Genomic DNA, 22,577 nt, shown 5'->3' with positions numbered 1-22,577 from the left:
AGGGGCTTTGTGTGTCAGGGATAGGGGGTTAAATATCCCAGGCAGAGGGAGGGGGCTGGCTCGCTGCATGCCAGGCATCCGCTTTCAACAGAAACGGCTACAGCCAGACTGTTTTGGTCTCATTTAAGCTAAAAATGGAAAGGTAACAGCACAGGGAATAGGAAATGGGGACTGTGAGGACGAGTCTGAGCCGAGCAGGGAGGGGCCCCACTCCTCGATCAGGCCCTGCCTGCCAACATCTCCAAAGGGAAAGGAAACCATCATAAGGGGCATATAACAAAAAAAGACTGAGAAGGAAAGCCTTCCAGCCGCAGGCCCCAGTTTCTGGAGTGTTCTCGTTCAGTCCATTAGACCAGCAGCTTTTTTTTTTTTTTTGAGACAGGGTCTCACTGTGTTGCCCAGGCTGGAGCACAGTGGCGCAATCTCAGTTCACTGCAACCTGAGCCTCCCAGGTTCAAGAGATTCTCCTGCCTCAACCTCCTGAGTGGCTGGGATCACAGGCGCCTGCCACCATGACCCAGTTAATTTTTGTATCTTTAGTAGAGACGGGGTTTCACTATGTTGGCCAGGCTGGTCTCGAATGCCTGACCTCAAGTGATCCACCTGCCTCAGCCTCCCAAAGTGCTGGGATGACAGGCGTGAGCCACCGCTTGGCCTAGACCACTGGTTCTTAAACCATGGTGCCTACCCAGACGCAAGACCATTATCTAGAATTTATAAAGATGCAAATTGTCAGCAAGCCCAACCTCAGACCCACTGATTCAGAAACTCAGGGGATGGGCTCTGCGGTCTAGCAAGGCCCCCAGACGATTCAAAGGCACGCCTGAGTTTGAGAACCACAACATCAGACCGCTAACGTCTTGAGCGCAGGCGCTCCTTTGCTTTTCTCAGCTTGGCTTTTCCAGCTCCTTGCACAGAGAAAGTGCTTGGGAGACAGAAATATTTACGTGAAGGAAGGGCAGGGCCATGTTTCATATTTCTCTTGTGTCAACTGCAAAGCTGGGCACGGCGCATGCAGGCAAAGAAAACCTGCTGATGAACTGGTTTGCTTTGTTTTTCAAGAGCAGGCACCAGGCATACTGCTTAACGTAAGATAGTAGGTGCTCAATAAATATCTACCAAACACATACTTGCTTTTCTGTGTCACTGTGTCCTAGTAATGCAGGTCACAGGGTTTACCAGAGAGCTAGACAAAGTCCAAATGTATTTCTTTAAGGGGAATGAGATGGAAAGACTGAAAAAGACTCAAGTTTTAAGAATCCTCAAAAGGGCTCAATTGCAGACAGTGAACTGCACTCACTCAGTAACCCAACAGCTCACGTAACGAAATTCAGAAGGAGCACTTGAAAGCTGTATGTGCAGCTTCAAAAAAGCTAAATGAAGACCTATAGAGGCGGCAGGAGGATGTCAACAGGCAGTGTTCAGGGTGAGGAGCTGCAGAGCTGGGGCCAAATCCAGCCAGCTGCCTGTTTTTGTACATCCTGTAAGGTGAGAATAGTTGCTACATTTTTATTTTTATTTTATTTTTTCTTGAGACAGAGTCTTGCTCTGTCGCCGAAGCTGGAGTGCAGTGGTGCAATCTCAGCTCACTGCAACCTCCGCCTCCCGGGTTCAAATGATTCTCCTGCCTCAGCCTCCCGAGTAGTTGGGATTAAAGGCACCTGCCACAATGCCCGGCTAATTTTTGTGTTTTTTGTAGAGACGGGTGTCTCTACAACTCTGCTTATTTGTAGAGATGGGTGTATTTTTTGTAGAGATGGTGGCCAGGCTGGTCTCAAACTCCTGGACTCACGTGATCTGCTCACCTTGGCCTCCCAAAGGCTGGGATTACAGGCGTGAGCCACTGTACCCGGCCAGTTGCTACATTTTTAATTGGTCAAAAAGAAATTTTGTAAAAATGTATTTCACAACACGTGGAAATCATATGAAATTCAAATGTCAGTGTCCATAAGTAAAGCTTTATTGGATGTCAGCCACGTCCATCCATTGACATAGGATCCAGTGTTTGCTTTCTCGAATGGGCAGAGTTGAGTAGCTACAACAGAGACTGTGAGGCCCAGAAAGCCTAAAATCATTCCTCTCTGGCCCTTTCAAGTTAAAAGTTTGCCAGCCCCTGCTAGAGAAAATGCAGGGTAAGCGAGGACTCACAGCTCTGCCATGAAACCCAGCGTGAGACCCTAGCCCTGCCAGTCAGGTGCTGGCCACGTGCCCTTGGTGCCGGCCACAAGCTCTGCCGGCTCACCTCCCAGACCCAGGGAAGAGCAGCCTCCGAGTCAGGGGCTGGCTTGCGGTGACTTGCCAGCTAGTGCTCTAGTCAGCCTCTCACGTCCAAGCCAGCTCTGTGCCTAGGCCTTGCCACCCCCACCCCATCCCTTTCTGCAGCTACGATCCTGAGACAGGAAGAGACAGCGAGGGAAGAGAGACGGGCCAAGTCTGTGTCTGGGTCACTCACGTGGGTGGGGGAGCTGCGGTTGCTCTCCTCCAGGAACTCCTCCAAAGTGACCATCTCACTGCTGGGGGAGGCCGAGCAGGGCCGCACTCCGACGTGGGGAGGAGCTGTGCCCCTCTTCTGGGCACCCTCCTGCGGGAGGGGCCCGTTCCGGGGCAAGGGGTACTCGTGGCGGCCGAGGGCATTGTGTCCTGGTGTGCTGGCTTCCCGGGGCAGAGTGGCCAGGTCCCTGCTGGGGATCAGGTCTTCGCTGCTGAAGCTCTCGGACCGGCCGTGGAGCTGCTCGGAGGAGCCTGGGTGTCCAGGCAGGAGACAGAGGACCCTCATCAGTCTCGGCAGCCCTCTGATGGCTTCTAGAGGTTTCGTGCTGCCTTTGGTCCACTCCAAATTATCAGAGAGAAACCCCTGCCCAAAATCCCAGGGCTTACTCCCACCAGGCTGAAAGTCTATTAAAGAATCTTTCGGACTCCTTTTGAATTTCACTTTGCCTTTAAAAACAAAATACCTTGAGATAAAAGTGGAAAGCTTCTGCTAAAGTTTCAGTTATTACTGGCTGTAAGGCACTGGCCTTGTTAGCACTCGCTCATTCATGTATTCAAAGCTTATTCAGCTCCTGCTACATGCTAGGGGCTAAATGTACAGGGAAGGTTCATGAAGAAAGACCACATTCTGTGCTTAACACAAACTATACATGTTCCAAGAACCAAAATCCTCCAGATTTGTTCTGTGGCCACAGCAGAATGGAACTAGTGTTACTCTCCCCATTCTACAGATGAAGTAACCGAGAATCGAGACCTGTGACACGCCTGCATTCTCAGTGCTGCTCGGGGGAGAAGGGAGCTGAACCCCAACCCATTCTAACTCCCAGTCTGTGCCTGAAACTGTATCGTGTGACCTCTGAATGTGTCAGAATGCATTGGAAACCCCTAGTCACGTATTTTAAAAATTATAATAATATGAGCCCAGGGCCAAACCACCAATACACTTTTATCCCCACTCCTAAAATAGGGTCTCGCTTCTGTTTTCCAGGCTGGAATGCAGTAGTACAATCACAGCCTACTACAGCCTTGACCTCCCAGGCTCGAGCGATCCTCCCACCTCAGCCTCCTGAGTAGCTGGGACCACAGGCATGCGCCACCACGCCTGGCTAATCTTTTGCTTTTTGTAGAGATGGGGTTTTGCCAGGTTTCCCAGGCTGGTTTCTAACTCTGGCCCAAGCGATCCACCTGCTTGGGCCTCCCAAAGTACTGATTATAGGCGTGAGCCACCGTGCCTGCCCCGAATCAATTTTTAAAAGTACACAGAAGCAGAAGGCTTACCTTTTAGGTTAAGAGGTGAGCTGTTGCTGGATGTGTTTCTACTGCTCTCTAAGCTACTTGGCCGCGACACTGAAAGGAAATGGCAGTGTTAAAATTAAAAAGCCAATGAGCAGGTATATCCCAGATTAGCCATCTGAGAAAAACTATGCACTAAAACAATCCTGTGCCAAAGCTAAGCCCAGTGCCCTCAGGAAGGAGGAACTCTGGGACTCCCTCTGCGCTCCAGTGAGGAAGCCTCGCGTCCCCAACAGAGTGCTGGGCACAGAACAAGTAGCCACCAACAGATGACAACTCTGCTTTTCTACGTTTAGGAGGCCTGAGGCTGCAGCTTCACACAACTGTACAAAGGAAATCTCACACAGAACGTCAGCATAGAGGGCAGACAAAACAAGGCTGCTCCGGGTGAACCAGAGGTTGAGGTGGGGTTAGGGGGGTCCTCCTCTATTACTGCACAGAGCTTTCTGGAACACATGTGGACAGCCTCAGCCGAGGCCATGGGAAGAAAGACGAGGGCTGTTCAGGGCCACGTGCGTGCACGTGTAAGTGCGTGTACCTGTAACCAGTGAGGTGTTACGTCAGGAGACCACAGGGAGCAGGTGCCAGGGGCCTGGGAAGGAAGGGGGCACTCCCTTCTCCTGGATATTTGCTGTTCTTCAGTTTCTCTGTGTCATTTGCCTTAAATTTACATCTGCCCCAAAGGAAAAAAATCAAGGCTTATGGTGCTGAGGGCACCTGCCCACCTGCTCTCCTGCCACAGTGGGTGCTTGCCTGAGTGTGGCTCTGCCATGCCACCCCACTGCAGACTTTGGGGAAGGCTGGTACCATTGCCTACAGAGGGCAGGCCATCCCTTCCAGGGCCCGCAGGCCTCTCCTGGGTCACTCCTCCAGCGACCCTATCTCGAGAGCGAACATGTCCATGCTGCTGTGCTATGAACCCCCGTGGCAGGGATGGCATTTCAGTTGTCCTGCAACCCCCAGCACCCAGCAGGTGCTGAGCTGAGCCACCTTAGGAGCCTGCAGAGACACCTGGGGTTCCTCTGCTTGCTAGGCCACCAACGCAAGTTCATTCAGGTTTCCTGTGTCCACAGGGCACCTGGTTCCAAGGGCTGAGGTGCTCTGCAAATAGCAGATGTCCAGAAAACACCTGCTAGCAAACATGTTTGAAACTGAGCCAAAAACATACTTGGTGATAGCGAATAGCCTAAAAACAGAATCGGTCCCCTCCCTGAGCAGTGAAAATGTGAAATAAACAAATGCACATCTCTCTCTAAAAAAGAAGTAAATTTCAGTACAAGGAAACTGTGATAGCAATCAACGGCCTGAAAGCACCATTGTTTATTCAAGTACTGCAACGCAAATCCTTTTCCCTTCTTTTTCCTAAGAGAAGCTAGAGGAAACAGAACATTTACGAAAAAAGCTCCTATGGTTAGCTGACTGATCACACATCTGGCTGCTCAGGGAGATGCCCCCAGCACACGAGGCAGATTTCTCCTGTTGCATTAGCCTCCACTCAGCGTAAAGATGTAAGACTCTCGTTCATTCAATTGTTTCATTACAGTTCTTTACTCAAGTAGAATGTCAACATCATCAAGCTATTTAGACCGTGGATAGGGGTAGGAGGTGATGCCAGCTCCTACACTTACCAAGCCTTTCAGAAGTAAACTGAAATCGATGTAAACTTCTAAGGGTCTTTTTAGGATTATTTTCTCACACTTCTAGGGTTGCTTTTCAAAAATTAAAGCAAAGCAGCTTTTAATTTCTGAGAAGGCAGGTACTGTTTACTGCCTCCTTCTGCAAAAATTTATAACATGCCCGAATCAAATGACAAGTGCTTCTAACAATTTCCAAGACTAAATACGCCTCAGAGCTACTGTGGGCAACTGCAGCCAAGTCAGGACAGTAAGGGACCTTCTTGAAGTGAACGCTCCCCACCGGAGCCACTGGAACTTCCTGGCCAACCTGGAAGGGTACTTGAAGGCATGAAGAGGAAAGGCCAGTGCTTCCAGAACTGTGATGCTTGGGAGGCAGCACATTCCCCACCACGGGAGGTATGTAAGTAGAAGCTACATGCTCAGCCCCCTGAGGAGGGGAAGGAAGAACGGGTCCCCCATTCCCACCTTCATGTGGTGTTGGACTCCCCTACAGGACTCAGCTTAAAGGACAGGTACCGTGGATAAAAAGCAGTCTGGAAACCCAGACGCAGCACCCTCCCTACTCACCGTACGGCCTGTGGTGGGGGACCTCAAACTCCAGGGATGGCTCGCAGAGGTTGTCATCTGAGTTATAGGCTAAGGTGAAAATGAGGCTGGTGAGTCACGGTTACGGAACATCCCTCATCCACAGGGAACCCCGCCACCTCGCCTGGCACCTGGATCCCAGCAGCTCCAGCTCTTGGGATGAAGGCGTGGTGTGCAGATGCTGCCTTTGGGACCTGCCTCTCCTACCCCTCCACTATTTCTCCTGCTGGGCAACCCTGACACTCCCGATTCCCATCCCCTTTAAATCACTCTTCCACCTCTGCTGTGACTGGGACGTGTGGACCAAAGGCGTGTTCTGGCCCAAGGATGATATAAAAAGAGCTGAATATTGAGTATCCTGGGGGGCCCCTTCCAGCCTCAGAGGCCAGCCCTGAGAGCAATTCACTTTCAGCAGTCAAGCTGTCTTCAGGTGGCAGGAGGAAGAAGGAAGAAAAAGAGACAAAATCAGAATCTACTCCTTGAGGGGAGAGGCTGAATTCCTGGGGACTAAACATTGTACCAACAACTCCTGACCAGAAACAGACCTGGAAACCATGGGCCATCAAGCATTCGGCCTTTCCCTGAGAACTGGAAAATGTCCCATGCCTCAATCCTGCTAGTTTCCACCTGAGAGCAGACCCTGGATCCCCTCCAAATTGACAATAGGGTCTCCATTTTGGAGATGGTGACATGCCCATCTGCAATGGATATCCGGAGTCTGAGCGTCCCTTGAGGTCAGGACCCTGTCTCTGTTGCTTTGTTTTGTTGATCAGACTCAAGGTTCCGCATGCCCATGGCTTCAAGAGTCAGGTGGGTGGGTTTATTTATGCAAATTAACCCCTTCTTGCTCTCTCAGACTTCCAACACCCCAGAGGCAATCACTTTCAACTCCTTCATCTGTTTCTCTGGATATTTCCCTGCCTCTTAAATTATAAGGGGAATGCCCTTTTCAGTTTTAAGCATTATCTCTTCCTTTCTCTTTGCATATTTTAAATTCCCAAATGCTCCTCCCTTCCCTGTTGCTTTTTTTATAGCATCCTGTTCTTGTTTCTTGGGTGCAATCATTTCTCTTATCTCTGATTTGAGTGTCATCTGGTAAGATCTGACCGAGCCATTCTGCTGGGACTCTCTCAGGCTAATGAGATTACTCAAAGAATATTTTAATCTCACGCCTAAAGATGTGAACTCGTGGCACCCTGGAGACAGGGAGTTCATAAATCCTTCACTGAACCCATTTGATTTTAATACAGAACACCTGCCTCAACTGTGTCAGTGAACTTCCAGTTCAGAGACTCTATCCTTTCTTGGCCCGGTGAAGTGGCTCAACACCTGTAATCCCAGCACTTTAGGAGGCCAAGGCAAGAGCATTGCTTGAGGCCAGGAGGTTGAGACCAGCCTGGGCAACATGATGAGACCACATCTCTACAAAAAATTTAAACTATACACACACACACACACACACACAAATTTAAAATATATAATTTATCTTCTCTCGAGAAAAAAATTCCAAACTTTTACCAAGGTAGGGCAATGGCAGTTGCCTGGTTTTAGCCCAAACTCTGGTTCTCAGCCCACCTTCCCTTCCCTTCCCTTCTGGAGCTATTTGGTGCCTTCACTTCCTGAATGCTGGTGGTGGCAGTGGGTTCTGAGGCCCCATTGCAATTAGGCCTCTGGAGGGTTTCCTGCCCAAAGTCCTTGGCTGGTAAACACAGCTGCATCTGTGTCACCAAAGCCTGTCAGCGGCCTCACCCCTTTGCTCACCACCTATCAGACTGAGAGGCAGAGCGACCCCTCTGAATTCTGAGAGCCTGGGGTCTTCGGAAAGGACATTAGGCCTGATGCTCATGGCTCTGGAAGGGCTCGCGACTCACCTTTGGTGCGGCCTGGGTGCCGGGTGATGGGGGTGGAGCTGGAGGGGGCTGTAGTGGTGGCTGAAGTTGAGCAGGTCCGGGAGCCCAGCTCCGAGGGCCAGGACCTCATGGCCGGATCGGTGGAGGCATCTGTGCGGTCAAGGCTGCCTCTGTGCGGGGAGCCTCGCTTTGGTTTTGGATCCCCAGGGCCTGAGGCAGAAGAGGACATTGAGAAATGAGGCTGCCAAGTCCTGTGCCCTGTGGACAACCACACCATGGCCTAGAAGCAGGGCAGCAGGGCACGAGGACCACAGAGACAAAAGCGGGGCTGCCACAGCTCTCGGGCTGCGACTTAAAAGGGGCCTGGTGGGGCAGGTTGGGGCAAGAGGGCTTGGCCTCAGGCGGGTGTTGGAGGCCCCATGAGGATGGCTCTGGCTCTAATGCTGGGGTCACACTGCCAGCCCTGAGAGGCTGGGAGGAAACAAAGGGAGCCCCTGAGGGGATAAACTGTTGGTAAAAGTCACACATATTCACTCTAGGACATATCTCCTGTGTAACACTGTCTGGAACTCCAATCCCTGACTTCCAAAGATCCTAACAGATGTCTGCCAGCTCCAAAACCTGCAGCTGAGGACCCGAAGGTCCTGCTGACTGGACTCACTACGGATTTCAAATAGAAGTTTATTGCTAACCTCACAATATTCTGTTTTTTCAAAAAGGGAAGCCTTAATCTCTAACTGCAAGAAAATCTTTACCTTGTATCTTGTGCTTTTCTGAAATCTCTAACTTTTCTACCATGAACACAAACTGGTCAAAATTAAATTAAATCATATATAAAATCATTAAAAAAAATACAGTCCGTAAGACCAACTATCCCACAGGAAAGAGCACAGGCTCTCCAAACACAAGATAAAAATGAACACGGCTGGTATTCCTAAGAGCTGACGAAGCACTCTGCAGAGCGTCCCACTCCGTGTGCCCCGACGGCCATGGACCCAGGGCCAGGACTCACTGCTGCAGTTCGGCTTCTTCACCCATGCAGCTGTCTGCCCTCCCAGTCACTCCAAGTCTGGGTTCACTGTGCAGTTTTAAGCGCCCAGAGCTGATGATTTGAAATCAAGGGGAAATGTGGATTTTGAAAGATAACCTTGATGAGAAGCAAGATTCAAGTCTGCCTGAAGTGGGACAGGTGGAATGAATTGGGACAGGTGGAATGAATCGGGACAGGTGGAATGAATCGGGACAGGTGGAATGAATCGGGACAGGTGGAATGAATCGGGACAGGTCATCCTACAGGTGAAGCTAAAATGAGGATCCACGGGGGAGGCGGAGATGAACGAACAGTTAGCATGAGCAGCGGACAGAGAAAGCACAATTCCAACAGCATGCGCAGAAGACAGGTCTGGAAGACCCGGCGCCGTGGCAGCCCAGGGTTCCCAGAGCGAGGCTCATGAGATGAAGTCAGTGGCACGTTAACTCTCACATTTTAGTCGTTATGTGTTTATTCTTACGATTACCTTGTTTTTATGATGATACTTGTGTTTTCCACTTACAGGACGGATACTAATCTTTCTTTTTAATACATTTAACTACAAACTGTGAATCAATGTAAGGGAAAACATGTAGGTAATCATATTTTTGTAAGTAATCACATAGATGGTATCAGGATATGACAAAAATAACGGAGGTGGTACAGGGGTGGCTGGAGACAGGAAACGCTCCGCCGGTAATGGCCTCGCTGGCCGGCTGGCATTTGCCCCTGCTCCAGGCAAGATTTGTGTGCTGATGTCCTTTCTGTCTCCTGTTTTAACTTCAGCATCCAAGATGTCAGAAAACCACAGCACAGCCATAAAACTTCACTCGGGGCTGAACTCTGGCTGCCAAATCAACCCAATCAGTCAAAATGTCTGAACGGAACAACCAACCCTTCAAAACAGAACATATTTTATAAGGGCCTTACCGGAAAAGGCCCACAACTCAGTGCTCTGACAAAGGAAGAGGAGAGAAGGGCAGCAGTTTTAAATGTAGCTGCTTAAAAATAAAGTCTTAAAAAACCCCTCAGTTGACAGAGGCTGTATATTTTAGAAAGTGCAGCAACCACCCGCCAGTGCTGCTTGACACACGGGCAAAACATAAGCTCGCAGGTGCAAGAGACGGGAGAGGGGCACGGCCACTCGACTTACTTAGTACGGACATCCTGGCCCAAGGACATGTGCACGTATATCCTGAGGCTCCCCCTAAAACTGTGTTGTGCTGAAGAAACGGTCCAGGGAGTGTGACAACTCATCTTCTATTTTGAAATCAGAATCCACGCTGGCTACTTTAAGCTTGAAATTGGGGGCAGGAGGAGGGGTCCGCTATCGGCCATCTGGCCTTTTAGACGCTGGCTTTTTTTGTTTGTTTGAATTTTGGAAATGGAGGAGGATACACAATGCAGACACATGATAAAGGAAAGGGATTAGAAATCTCCAATGTCGGAGAAAGAGAGAGGCTCGTTAGGAGAGGATGGGATGTCGGAGGAAGACCAGAACCGCAGGCGTTTAGAGAGAGCTGGGTGGGTCGTTGGAGACTTGTCTTTGTCCTTGTTTTTGCTTTTCAAAAAGGGACTCTTTTTGCGCAGAGGTGCTAAATTGTTACCAATTGGATAACCCAAAGGAGGAAGGAAAAAGAAAACACAAATAAATGAAATGAACAATAATGACAAATGAATCGAAATTAGCTAAATGTACTTAAGAAATCAGAATCCCGTCTTGCCCAGGAAAGATGAAAACAGTACACAGTACTCAGACCAGAATCAGGGCTCAGGAATCATCTGTGCTCTGACTCAATTAATTTAAAGGCACCTGAATGCCAATAACTTATTTCCTCAGCACGTGAGGAGAATTACATACTGCCCAAGGAGCCAAGGTTTAGATGATTTTTCAGTTTCAGTGTGCCAAATTATTAAGCAGGAATGCTTATTAGTTTAGGGCCCAGCTTCTCTTACTCATCCATTTTAATGACAGGGTCCCTAACAGCTCAGCTCACACAATCCTCCCGTTCCCACCCAAAGACCTTGGGAACACTCAATGATCCGTTTCAGGGCGCTGTAATCAAATACTCTACCTGAAGTATTCACTAATGATTTTGTATCTCTAAAATAATCTTTTGGCAGGACGAGTTTTAAAATAATTTAAATACCTCCTTCGCATACTAAAAAAACCCTTCAACACCAAGAATCATGATTTCCTTTTAGATCTCTAGATACATCCTCCACTCCAATCCTCCACTCCTTAGCCTTTAAATTACAGTGTCTTAACAAAGCAGACAACTGGGCTAACTTCCTAAACATGTCTTATATTAACATTAATCGACCTAACCAATTTCTGATATAGGATTAAAGTTGATGCCAGGATTTCCATTATTTCTTCCTCCACAGCACCACCTGGTGGCCACAGTGGCTCACACCACAGAAAAAGGGACCAACTCATTCAAGGTTGGTGTCCTTGAGGCCAGTTCAGGGCTAGGCTCTTGTTCAGCATCTTCAGGGACCCAAACAGCTTTACCTGGAGGCAGTCCATGTAGTTAAGTGCATGCAGTTAAGAGCTCAGGCCCCAGAGTGTGGTCGACCTGAATTTGGGTCCCGCTTACCCAAGGCAAGGGTTTCACACTGTTGAGCCTCACTTTCTCAGCTCTACACAGGGGACGCCACTACCACCTGCCTCAACAGGGTCGTTAGGATTCAGTGAGATGCATAAAGCACATAAAGTAGTCAAATGGTGCTGGACCCAGAGGGAGCACCCAAGACATGGTGGCTGCTAGCGATCGTGACCATGGTTATGGACCTGCTCGCTCATGGATCGCTTTGGACCAGTCAAGTATTTTTTTTCTCTGAAAGTTTTCCTAACTCAGACTGATTCTAGTTAATTAATTCCATTTAAACAGTAATACAAGTTGAAATGACAAATGTCCAAAAATTAAACAGGAGCGAATATAAAAACCTGAGGCAACAGAACCCCTCTAGATTAAAAAAAGTTAAGCTTATCGTTTACTCACATGAGTCCTCTAATTTTTTTCTTTTTCTCACCCTGTCTTACGGTGCTGACGCTATCTAATCTCGTCCCCATAAAGAATGACAGTGTTAGTCCCTGAATAAGGTGTGTGAACATTATTTTTGTTAGAGATGGGGTGTCACTCTGTCGCCCAGGCTGGAGTACAGTGATAGCTCGCTGTAGCCACGACCTCCTGGGCTCAAGTCTACTGAGCAGCTGGGACTACAGGTACGTGCCACCACGCCTGGCTAAATTAAAAAAAAAAAAATTTTTTTTTTTTGTCGAGATGGGGGTTTCCCTGTGTTGCCCAGGCTGGTCCCAAACTCCCGGCCTCAAGTGATCCTCCTGCCTTGGCCCTCAAAGTGCTAAGATTATAGTGAGATTATAGGCATGAGTAACTGCACCATGCCTTTTTTTTTTTTTTGCATTTGCATCTGAAGGAGACACAACAGGTACTTGTGAATGTGCCCCCTCAAAAGGCTTGTGCACACACCACACTCAGAGGGTAGCCTGTTGCTGGTGCTCAGTGCTATATCCTCCACCTCCGAGACCCCATGGGTCTCAGGCATAGGCTGGGTCTTCAGAAAGTCCTGGTATCCTTTGTAGAAATTTAAATGACTCGGGATAAACAATCCCCCCAAAATGGTATTTAAAGGTAAAGCTGAAAATTTAACAATATGTAAGGTAAATGCTGTGTCTAATTGATTCTAAGACACATTTTTTTTTTTTCCTATACTTTAACATCTCGGAAATTAGGAGGCAGCTTCAATGGTGTCTCAGTCGCCACTGGCCAGGTGGCCACAGTGACAAAACGGACATGGTCATAACCAACTCATCTTGCTTCTATTTTCCTTTCACGTGTGCGTACAAAAATCGAATTCTTATTTAGAAAAGCTCTTTCAACAAGAGCATAATAAAAATTCAAAGTGGTGGCCCTGTACCGTTTGATTGCCTCATGGTATATAAGGTAACTGTACAGCTTTCATGGCTGCTGAGAGGTGATGAAATCCAGCATACACGACTAGAAACCCTGTTCTTGTTTCAGAACCTCTGGCAAACTCCGAAGGACAGCCCTGAGGGAAAAGGCACAGTGTGTCTATGGCTCGTGGGACACAAGGCCAGATCAGGCTGAAGAAGTCCTAACCCACCTTTCAAAGTGGTAACAGATGAATCACCCAAGGGCTTTCAGGACATCTTATGTACATGGAGAATGTGTTGAGTGCACCTGGGATCTCCCTGCACAAAGCGGCTTACTACAAATCTTTGGCACATATGAGGGAGCCTCAAAATAAGCTTCCTTGCTTGTCTCTTTGGTACCTGCAGGAATGTCAGCTTTGGATATTCAAATATCTGCCTGGCTACGTGATGAATGATGCTTTTCATTCTAAAATAACAAAAGCTGCTGGGCGTGGTAGCTCACACCTGTAATCCCAACAGTTTGGGAGGCTGAGGCAGGTGGATCACTTGAGGTTAGGAGTTCGAGACCAGCCTGGCCAACAGGGTGAAACCCCGTCTCTACTAAAAATACAAAAAATTAGCCAGGCGTGGTGGTGGGCGCCTGTAATCCCAGCTACGCAGGAGGCTGAGGCAGGAGATTCACTTGAACCTGGGAGGCAGAGGTTGCAGTGAGCTGAGATCATACCCTTGCACTCTAGCCTGGGCAACAAGAGTGAAACTCTGTCTCAAAAAAAGTAAAATAAAATATAAAATAAAATAACAAAAGCATTATGGGACAAAACAGTCACCATGTTGACATTTCTACTTGGCTCATAACATACCTAAGCAGAAGGTGCATGTGCAGTCACCCACCCCCGGCACGTTCCTGCACAGGTGTGCACAGCCACCAGCGAGAGACCCTTCAGGACACCCCCTTCCTCACCCGACCACGGCCAGGGCGGCCGCCCCTACCTTTCCCCGCAGACCCGTTGTGCACATCGCGCTCTTCTGCACAGCTGGAGCCCAGTGCGGGGGTGTCGGGGTTCTCGGGCTGTGATCTGAGAGGCTGAGAGGCCGCCGGCGAGGCGGGGTCTGAGGACTCCAGCTGCCAGGGAGGGCTATCCACGGTGGATTTTAAGCGTTCCCTCAAACCCTCTTTCTTTGGTTTGATGAGTTTGACTAAGGCTTTGGCGCCAATCCAGTGGTTCTTCCTAGTTAGAAGTAGATGTTTAGGACATAGCCAGCCCTCCCACACACCCCCAGCGGACCCTGGTTCCCTAACGTGGGCTGGGATATTCTTCCCCAGTCTGGGAAGTTTGGCCACATTCACGTGGGGTTCAGGACGATGATGCTCATGACCATGGTAATCGCTTTTGGGGCTCAGGAGCTGGAACCTAATTCTTAGTTTGGCACAGGGCTGGGGATGGTAGAAGCATGTACATCATGACAGAAATCCACTCTAGTCTCCCAGGATGAAGGAAGTGATGCCGTGCTTAATTTAGTTGGCAATTTTTCTGTCAAAAAGCCATTTCCATGAATCTCATTTTCTGCTAAAGTTAATAATCAGTGAAATAAGCTGGCATTCCCCTGACTCCTCCCTTGCACTGAGCAATCTGGCAGAGCAGGCTGTTTGATTAAAAATCAGTGCATTTAAGGAGTAAGCAGTAACATCATAGCTAGCTGGACACCAAGGGCATCCTGGTGTGACATGAAGAGAACCCTGCCTGGGCTCTCACCCTGACTCTGAAACTAAACAGCGCCTATTTATATTATCACTCCAGTTTCTCATCTGGGCTTCAATCTCTATGTCAAACAAGATTCAGACCAAGGTTCTGGGCCAGGCGTGGTGGCTCATGCCTGTAATCCCAGCACTTTGGGAGGCGGAGGTGGGTGGATCACTTGAGGTCAGGAGTTCGAGACCAGCCTGGCCAACATGGTGAAACCCCATCTCTACTAAAAATACAAAAATTAGCTGGGCGTGGTGGCACATGCCTGTGGCTTCAACCTGGGAAGCGGAGGTGGCAATGAGCTGAGATTGTGCCACTGCACTCCAACCTGGATGTCACAGCGAGACTGTCTCAAAGAAAACCAAAACCAAACCAAACCAAAACAAAACAAAAAGCACACACACAAAAACCAAAAACAGACTGAGGTTCGGAAATTCTGTGGTTCCGGATTCCCAGAGAGACCTCAAGGGATTTGCGGAGATTTTGACTTCAAGGCTGGGCCAGGACAATCCGAAGGGACAATTCCTTGGGTTCGGGCCGTGGACAAGGGGCAGCACTGCTAGGCTGGGCCAGCTCCACTCAGGGAGGAGCTGCTGCTCTCTGGGGAAGAGACATATTGGTGAAGCCACCCTGAGGTTCTGTGCATCCAGGAAAATCTGCATGCAGTGCAAAGGTTCCCACATTTGAAGACCATGGGGGCTGGGCCAAGTGTGCTGCCCGAGCATCCTTTCCAAACCAGGAACATGGATGTCCACGCCACATTTAATCCTGAGACAAAACCCTGACAAGGCAGCCCTGCCATCCTGCTTGAGTGACTCCAGGACCACGGATGCTCTGCCCCCTTCAAAGGCCCACAGCTAAATGAAGCCTGTGTGTCACTGGGGTCACCCGGCATTGACCGCCCCTCAAAGGACAAGCCAGAGTACAGAGGCAGGCGGAGAGGACTGTAAACTCTCTGATGTGGGAGACATCTGTCACAGGTGATCTGCCACACAGTGGACAGTGTGGGGCCTGCCCTAGATGGCTGCTTTCACCCTGTGCACAAAAAAGGAAGCTTTTAAGTTCTGTCTTTATGTCACTACACTTAAATCAACTCACTTCTTTGGAGGAGGATCATAGAACTTGTATTGATCCATGATTTTTTCTTCCAGCTTTTCCTTATGTCTTCGTAAGGCATTTAATTTGTCTCTGTGAATACAGGAGAAAGAAAAACCTATCAATCCAGTTTTAAATCAAACAAGTGAATTTACTCATTGGCCCAGCCTGGAATCTTGTGCACCCGGGGTTGGTATTTTTCCGGGATTGGGATGAGGTTAGTCATCACCGTCATGGTCACTGAGTTTGGAATACGTGAATGGAGGCATGTGCCGTGGGTTCAGGGAGCCCCGTGACCCTGAGATTTACTGAAGCCCCTGGGGCCCAGCTCAAGGCAGCAAACTTCTAACAATCTGAAACCTCACGCTCAGAAGACTCAAGGTTTCTCCTTCCAGGTTGTTCAAGACATGGGGTGCTCCTGGGGTCAGGCAGAAGCTACTCGCCGGTGGTGAGGGGGCGGGGTTCAGGGGGTACATATTAACACCACCTGGGCATTGAGGTTGAAAAACTCAGCTCAGCAAAGTCAGATGCGTGACTCAGGGCCGTTCCCACTCAGAAGCAAACTCAGAAGCTTTCAGGGGCCAGAAAGAGAAGTTAATGAGCACAGCAGGGCTAGAGAAACCAGGGGCCCTGGTGGGGACTGCAGTGAGCTCCTGTGCTGTCAACGCTGGCGGATGACTGCCACGGGGGAGTGAACCAGGGCACAGTGGGGCGGACCTCCCAAGAAGCCAGATGCCCAGATGATGAAGCCAAATCTCCCAATTCCTAAATATTGGCAACTGGGTCACTATTCAAGAACTCTACAAGGGACCAAAGAGATACCTCTTGAATCTTGGGCAGGCTCAGGCACCTCTGCTTACTGGGGAGATCTTGGCAGGCTCAGGCACCTCTGCTTACTGGGGAGATCTTGGCCTTCCTTATACAAACAGAAAGCTTCTGTTTGCACTTAGGGAGTCACAGGGCTGCGTCCACAGTGCATTCGGAGCAGTGCTGCCCATGGTACTGCGGACTACTGCCGACTCCTGCCTCAGTGCTGGGTGGTCTTGAGGGCCCAGACCCTTGGTTTCCTCATCTGAAAACAAGGCCTTACATGAGACATAATAGCTCATTGTCGAAGCTGCCAAGGTCCTGCCCCAACCAAGGGCTTTCCCAAGAGCTCGCGATGAGGTGAGCCCCTGTAACAAGCGACCTCAGCCACGCTCCACTCCCAATCCCTTGACTCGACATCTGTGTGCTGGTGTTCTGTGCTCATGGCCGTGATGCTGAGCCTTAAGCCCTGAGTACTTCATGGCTGGGGATGGCCCCACAGACTCACACAAACTCCAGGGCCTGGAGCAGGCCCCAGGAAGCCTGCCAACCCGCTGGCATGGAGTAGACACTGTCTAATGCAAAAACGTCATCAAATAATCCCCCTGAGTGCTCCTACATTCCTTCTAGTTAGCACCTGCCCAACCTCTGCTGGCGATTTTTATCACCAGGATTATAGAGGGCCAACTTCAGGGTCATTTCCACCCCACAATTACAGTGTGCTTTTACATACAAACCATCCTCCCGAAGGTGGCACACCAGCCCTAGACACGTAGGTGAAGCCAACAGAATAACAAAGGGGCATCGTTACATCAGAGAGCTGGGACAGCACCCTGGTGTTCACTGTGACCACAGTGATCACGTCCCACCACAAGCACGTCCCTTCTTGCCTTCCCCATACTGATGCCAGCACACCCATGCCTGCCCGGACGCCAATACCAGCCATTCCCAATCACGTGGAAGGACAGCCCAACCACCATGGCTAGGATCCAGAAACCACTCTAGATTCTTGATTCCTCGACTTCTGAACCACGAGATTCCTGGCACCAGGGTTCGTCCTTTTGCCCTCTATTTCTGCAAGCTTCTCTGGCCCTGCTAGAGTAGTATATCTTCCAAAACAACTCCAGGAATCCAACATCTTTAGCTGCACACGGAAGCTACCATAGCTGAGCGTACACCTCCTTTTCCAGCCTTCTCTTCAGATGCCCCCTGCACATTGCCTGCACTTAAGACCACCTGCCATAGCTCACCTTCTTGTCCTCACCTGCCACGGTCCACCTTTCTGTCCCCTCACCTGCCACGGTCCACCTTCCTGTCCTCACCTGCCACGGTCCACCTTTCTGTCCCCTCACCTGCCACGGTCCACCTTCCTGTCCTCACCTGCCATGGCCTACCTCCTATGGGCCTCCCCCAGGCCCTCCGGGGTAGCTGTGGACTTCAACTCCCCCTGTGTTTTTTTCCACGCTTCATGTAACCCTTCACATCTGGCTGGTAATGGACAAAGCTTTGTTCACATCTGCCCTCCCCTACTGGTTCCTGGCTACCAGGGAACTGGTTCTGTGCACCTCACACGGCCCACGCTTAAACCAGCACCTCGTAAATACCAGCTGAGTGAGGCCACAAGCCCACTTCCCTCCATCCAGGGGGACATGGACAAGTGCACAGCACTCATTCCCAGCCTTCAGTTTGAATTCTCCCTGAGATACTTCAGTGTTCTCATGATTTTTTAAAGTGAATTTAATTCTAGAAGCAGAGAAAAGAAGCTTCTGGTGGTGGAAAGCACCTCTGAAAGAGCAAACAAAAGCCAACTGCCATCACCTCTAGAAACTGAGAACATTCCAGGAAACTAAGGGAAGTCCACGCTGGTGACCGGTCTGTGCCCTGCCCTCAGGATCCCAACGGGCCCAGGAGGTCCTCTTTGCAAGGGAAGCCAGGACGTCCAGAGACTGAGGACGTGTAACTGTGGTGAGGGTGTAGAGAGGGGTTCAGGGACTCCCTGCTTACATGTACTGCTTCTGCTCCTCATGGTACTGCTCCTTGTTCTCCATGTTCTGCTCTAGAAGCATCTGGTTCTGCTGGCTCAACAGCTGGATCTGGCTCAGGAGGTGATGATTTTCTTCCTCCAAGTTCCCCTTGAGACGGGAGAGCAGCTAGAACACAGACCAACAGCATCTCAGACACCACATGAGTGACCAGGTGATCCCACTGTTGGGAACCTAGCTTCCAAAGGAAGAAGGCCACTGCACAAAGATGTTCAACGCAGTATAATCTACAGCAGTGGAAACGTGGAAAGGGTCAAACGGCCAATGACGTGGGAATGGCTGAGTTCCCTCTGTCCAATCCCGATGTCTATGGCAACATGTGGCTACCGAGCAGTAAAATGCAGCTACTCTGAATCATGATGCACAAGTGCAAAATACGCAACAGATTTTGAAGGCTTAATACAAATAAAAAGAACATGAAAAATCTCATCAATAATGTTTTTGTTTGTTTCTTTTGAGACAGAGTTTTGCTCTTGTTGCTCAGGCTGGAGTGGAGTGGCATGATCTCGGCTCACTGCAACCTCCGCCTCCCAGGTTCAAGCGATTCTCCTGCCTCAGCCTCCTGAGTCTCAGCTGGGATTACAGGCGCCTGCCACCACACCCAGCTAATTTTTTGTATTTTTAGCAGAGACAGGGTTTCATCTTGTTGGCCAGGCTGGTCTCGAACTCCTGACCTCAGGTGATCCACCTGCTTTGGCCTCCCAAAGTGCTGGGATTACAGGCGTGAGCCGCCATGCCTGCCCTGAAGCCTGCCAACTTCTGTTCTAGAGTATAATTGGGGTGCAATGGGAAAATCACAAGCTTTGGATTCCAATGCGCGACTCTGAGAAAGGAGGATGGGCTCATGGGGCCACCGTAAAGATGAACACAGAGGAGAACACAGCAAAATGCCTGGTACACTGCAGGTGGGAAACACAGGCTGTCCCCTCCTCTTCACCCCATTAGCAATTATAACTCTGACTTCACCATTAAGAGAAAAACCAAAATTCTCCCTGTTTTTAATATAATTATACATAATTTATGCATACAGTGAGAAGAACTGGAAGGGAAAAGGTGAGGCTATGGCATTTTTTCACTAAAAATACTCCTGTGATTGCCACTGCTATATTGCTTGGGCAACAATTAGAACAAATACCATAATAAAGCATTAGTCTCCCCAGTGTAGAGAACTGCACAAGGCTTGGGAGTCAGGCACATCACAAACGTGGCAAGTCAGCGGTCTGTAGGGTGAAAGGCCGTCCCTGGAAACTCAGCTTTGGCCCAATGGAAAAACCCTGTGTGGCCGGGGGGTCCCAGGAAACCAAGCCGGCTGGGCCCCACCCTTCAGCCCAAGTCCATGATCCTGAGGGCCAGTGCATCCCAGTAACAATGGGGGAGCTGCTCTTCCACCTCATTAGATGCCAGGCAACAAAACAACCCAATGTAAGGCACACGGGCTCCTGGAGAGCGGCGGGGTGGGAGGAGCGGAGAGCCCGGCTCCGAGCACAGCCACACCCTCATCACTTCACTCATGCTGCTTCGCTTCTGCCACAGGGTGAACCACGTCCCCAAAATTCATACAGTGAAGCCCTAAGCCCCAGTCCCTAGCAAGGGACTGCATTTGGAGACAGGGCTCGTAAAGAGGCCATTAAGTTAAAATGAGGCTGCGGTGAGGGTGGGCTCTGATCCTATCTGACTGATGTCCTTTCAAGAAAAGGAAATTTCCACACACAGATACTGGGAATGAGCCCGCAGAGAGAAAAGAGCACTGCCTGCAAGCCAGAGACAGGCCTTGGGAGAAACCAGCCCTGCCGGTTCACGGATCATGGATGTCCAGCCTCCCAAGCGGGATAAACCCACTTCTGCTGCTTAAGCCACCTGGCTTGTGGTCTTTTGCTCCTCCAGCCCAGGGAGACTAACATGGCTTCCATCTGCGGCCTGTTTGGGGAGACTGGTTTGTGCTGGATCTGGAGTTCCACTGAACCCCTTCCCAGAAGCCACCATCCCGGCCACAGCCCTTCCCTCGTCCCCTCTCATGACCTGTGCTCCACCCTGAGTGAACCATCAGCATCTTCCAAAAAGCCTCCCCATCCATTTCTGTGCAAATCAGTCCTTCCCATGCAAAGCCTACCACACGTGTCCAGCTCTTGCCAGTCCTTCACTTCACCACAAGTGTGACCTTTTCCACGGGGCCTGCCTTGCAGCCCCTGACCTGAAGCCTCCTGGAAAATCCTGACGCATCTGCCTGTGACAGCACAGCCCCCGGGACCTTTGCCTCCATCCTGCCTCCACTCCCATGGGGCCCTCAGGGTCCCAGGGTCTCTCATTCTTAGGGGGCAGCATGAGATCCGGGTGGGTGCACCCTGCGCCTCGGTTCCTCATTTGTGATGTCTCACAGGGCTACCGAGGGGTCTGGGCAAAAGGCGTCTGAGACTGTTGTCGATAAAAGAACAAACCTTGTCCTGAGGTGCCAGCTGTCCCTGGGGCTGTCTAGGAGGTGGGGTGAGACCTATGTGCTCCTCCCTGCCAGACCTGCCTCATCAGCCTTCCGTGTGCTGGGGTCTGTTAAGATCTCATCTGGAGAGGGTCTTGCTGCCTGAGACCATTTCCAACCTTGTGTACTAGAAGGGAGGGCTCTGGAAGCCGGGGACTCCTGAGTGAGCTCCGTCCCAGAGGCAGCCACACCCCCAAACGGAGCAAATTCACACCACTTCTCTAGAACAGTGTGACTACTGAACTGAAGAGATGTAGGAAGACAGCGTAGACACGGCCAAGAGGATTGAGATAAAACATCATCAACCGTCCCTACCAGGCCTCTCCCGATCCTGCAAAAGGCAACGGTCAGGCGGGTGTTTCCGTATACAGTCCCACCAGAAGCCGCACTGACCGCGCCAGCACCTCTGGCTTCGCCACAGCCTCTGTGCCACCTCCACACATCTGTGTCTTCGAGCACAAATGCCCATGAGGACCCCTCACAGCCTGGCTGAGCCCTGGGTTGTCCCCGACGCGGGCCTCACCTCGCAGTGGTTGTCCAGCTTGGTCAGCGAGATGTCCATGGTCTGGTGCTGCTCCTTCAGCTCGTCAAAGCGGGCCTGCCAGCGGTTGAGCTCCAGCTGCGCATTGTTCAGTGAGGTTTTCAGCTCCTTGGTGTGGGCGTGCAGCTCCTCATACTCCCCCTTCAGCTGGTGGTGCAGGAAATTGACCCTGGAGGGGGAAGAGTCACAGGGCAAAGGGGCTGAAGAGCCTGCCAAACAGGTATCGGCCCAGACCAGAGGCCTGGGCTATGTCCCGGCTCTGACAGTGGCAGGCTGTGCAACCTTAAACAAAATCACAACCTCTCTGGGCCTTTTTATTTTTTCCCCATGTGTAAAATGAGGAGCTTGAGCAAAACTGTCCACCAGCAAACTGTGTTCTTTGGGGTTCCATGAGGGTACCCCTGATGCCACCACACTGAGCCTACAGGGAGACTGAGCAGGCAAGCTCAGATACCTGTTTCAACATATTGATCATTGCTATGATCTCTTCTATGCTTCTATGCTACAGCTGTGGTATCTGTGTACACTTGAAAAATAGGATTCTACTGTTTAAAAAATGCTTAAACCACTGAACTAGAACATTTTTGCTCTAAAATTCTATGTCTCTGCCCAGTTCTTCTTCCCAATTCCAAGCCGCTTTCTAATTTCACCTCCTGAGACAAAGTGTGAGATGGTGTATATTATGTAAATCCACTAAAATTGCCATCATCAAAACAACTATTATCCAACTGGGAGTTCCCTGGAGATTTATATCAGAAAGCTCAAATTACCAGGGTCTTGTGGACTTGATTTGGACATAGACGTGTCTTATTTGGCCTGTACAATTTTACTTTTTAAAAACAAATTAGTTGGCCGGGTATGGTGGCTCATGCCTGTAATCCCAACACTCTGGGAGGCTGAGGAGGGAGGATCGCTTGAGGCCAGTTCCACACCAGCCTAGGCAACATAGTGAAACCCTCATCTCTGCAAAAAGTGGAAAAAAGTTGCCGGGAACCTGGGAGGTGGAGGTTGCAGTGAGCCGAGATCACACCACTGCACTCCAGCCTGGCGACAGAGCGAGACTCCATCTC

At 50.1% G+C, this 22,577-nt stretch overlaps 1 protein-coding gene across 1 annotated transcript in view; it reads right to left on the bottom strand.

The window, feature by feature from the left end:
* Positions 1–22,577, bottom strand: part of CCDC88C (coiled-coil domain containing 88C) — a gene marked incomplete at its 5' end in the record, with an annotated part of 152,360 nt that overhangs the window by 3,773 nt on the left and 126,010 nt on the right. The window contains 8 exons of the mRNA XM_011949794.1: positions 2,453–2,742; positions 3,769–3,837; positions 5,988–6,056; positions 7,877–8,065; positions 13,795–14,033; positions 15,648–15,737; positions 18,456–18,601; positions 21,490–21,676. Of these exons, the coding sequence (XP_011805184.1) occupies positions 2,453–2,742; positions 3,769–3,837; positions 5,988–6,056; positions 7,877–8,065; positions 13,795–14,033; positions 15,648–15,737; positions 18,456–18,601; positions 21,490–21,676 (1,279 nt within the window). The remainder of the gene's footprint in view (positions 1–2,452; positions 2,743–3,768; positions 3,838–5,987; positions 6,057–7,876; positions 8,066–13,794; positions 14,034–15,647; positions 15,738–18,455; positions 18,602–21,489; positions 21,677–22,577) is intronic.

Source organism: Colobus angolensis, unplaced genomic scaffold, assembly GCF_000951035.1.
Source record: "Colobus angolensis palliatus isolate OR3802 unplaced genomic scaffold, Cang.pa_1.0 Scaffold3, whole genome shotgun sequence".
In the NCBI taxonomy this organism is placed as follows: domain Eukaryota; kingdom Metazoa; phylum Chordata; class Mammalia; order Primates; family Cercopithecidae; genus Colobus; species Colobus angolensis.
The sequence above is the reverse complement of the archived record's forward strand: the minus strand, read 5'-3'. Positions and strand labels throughout refer to the sequence as shown.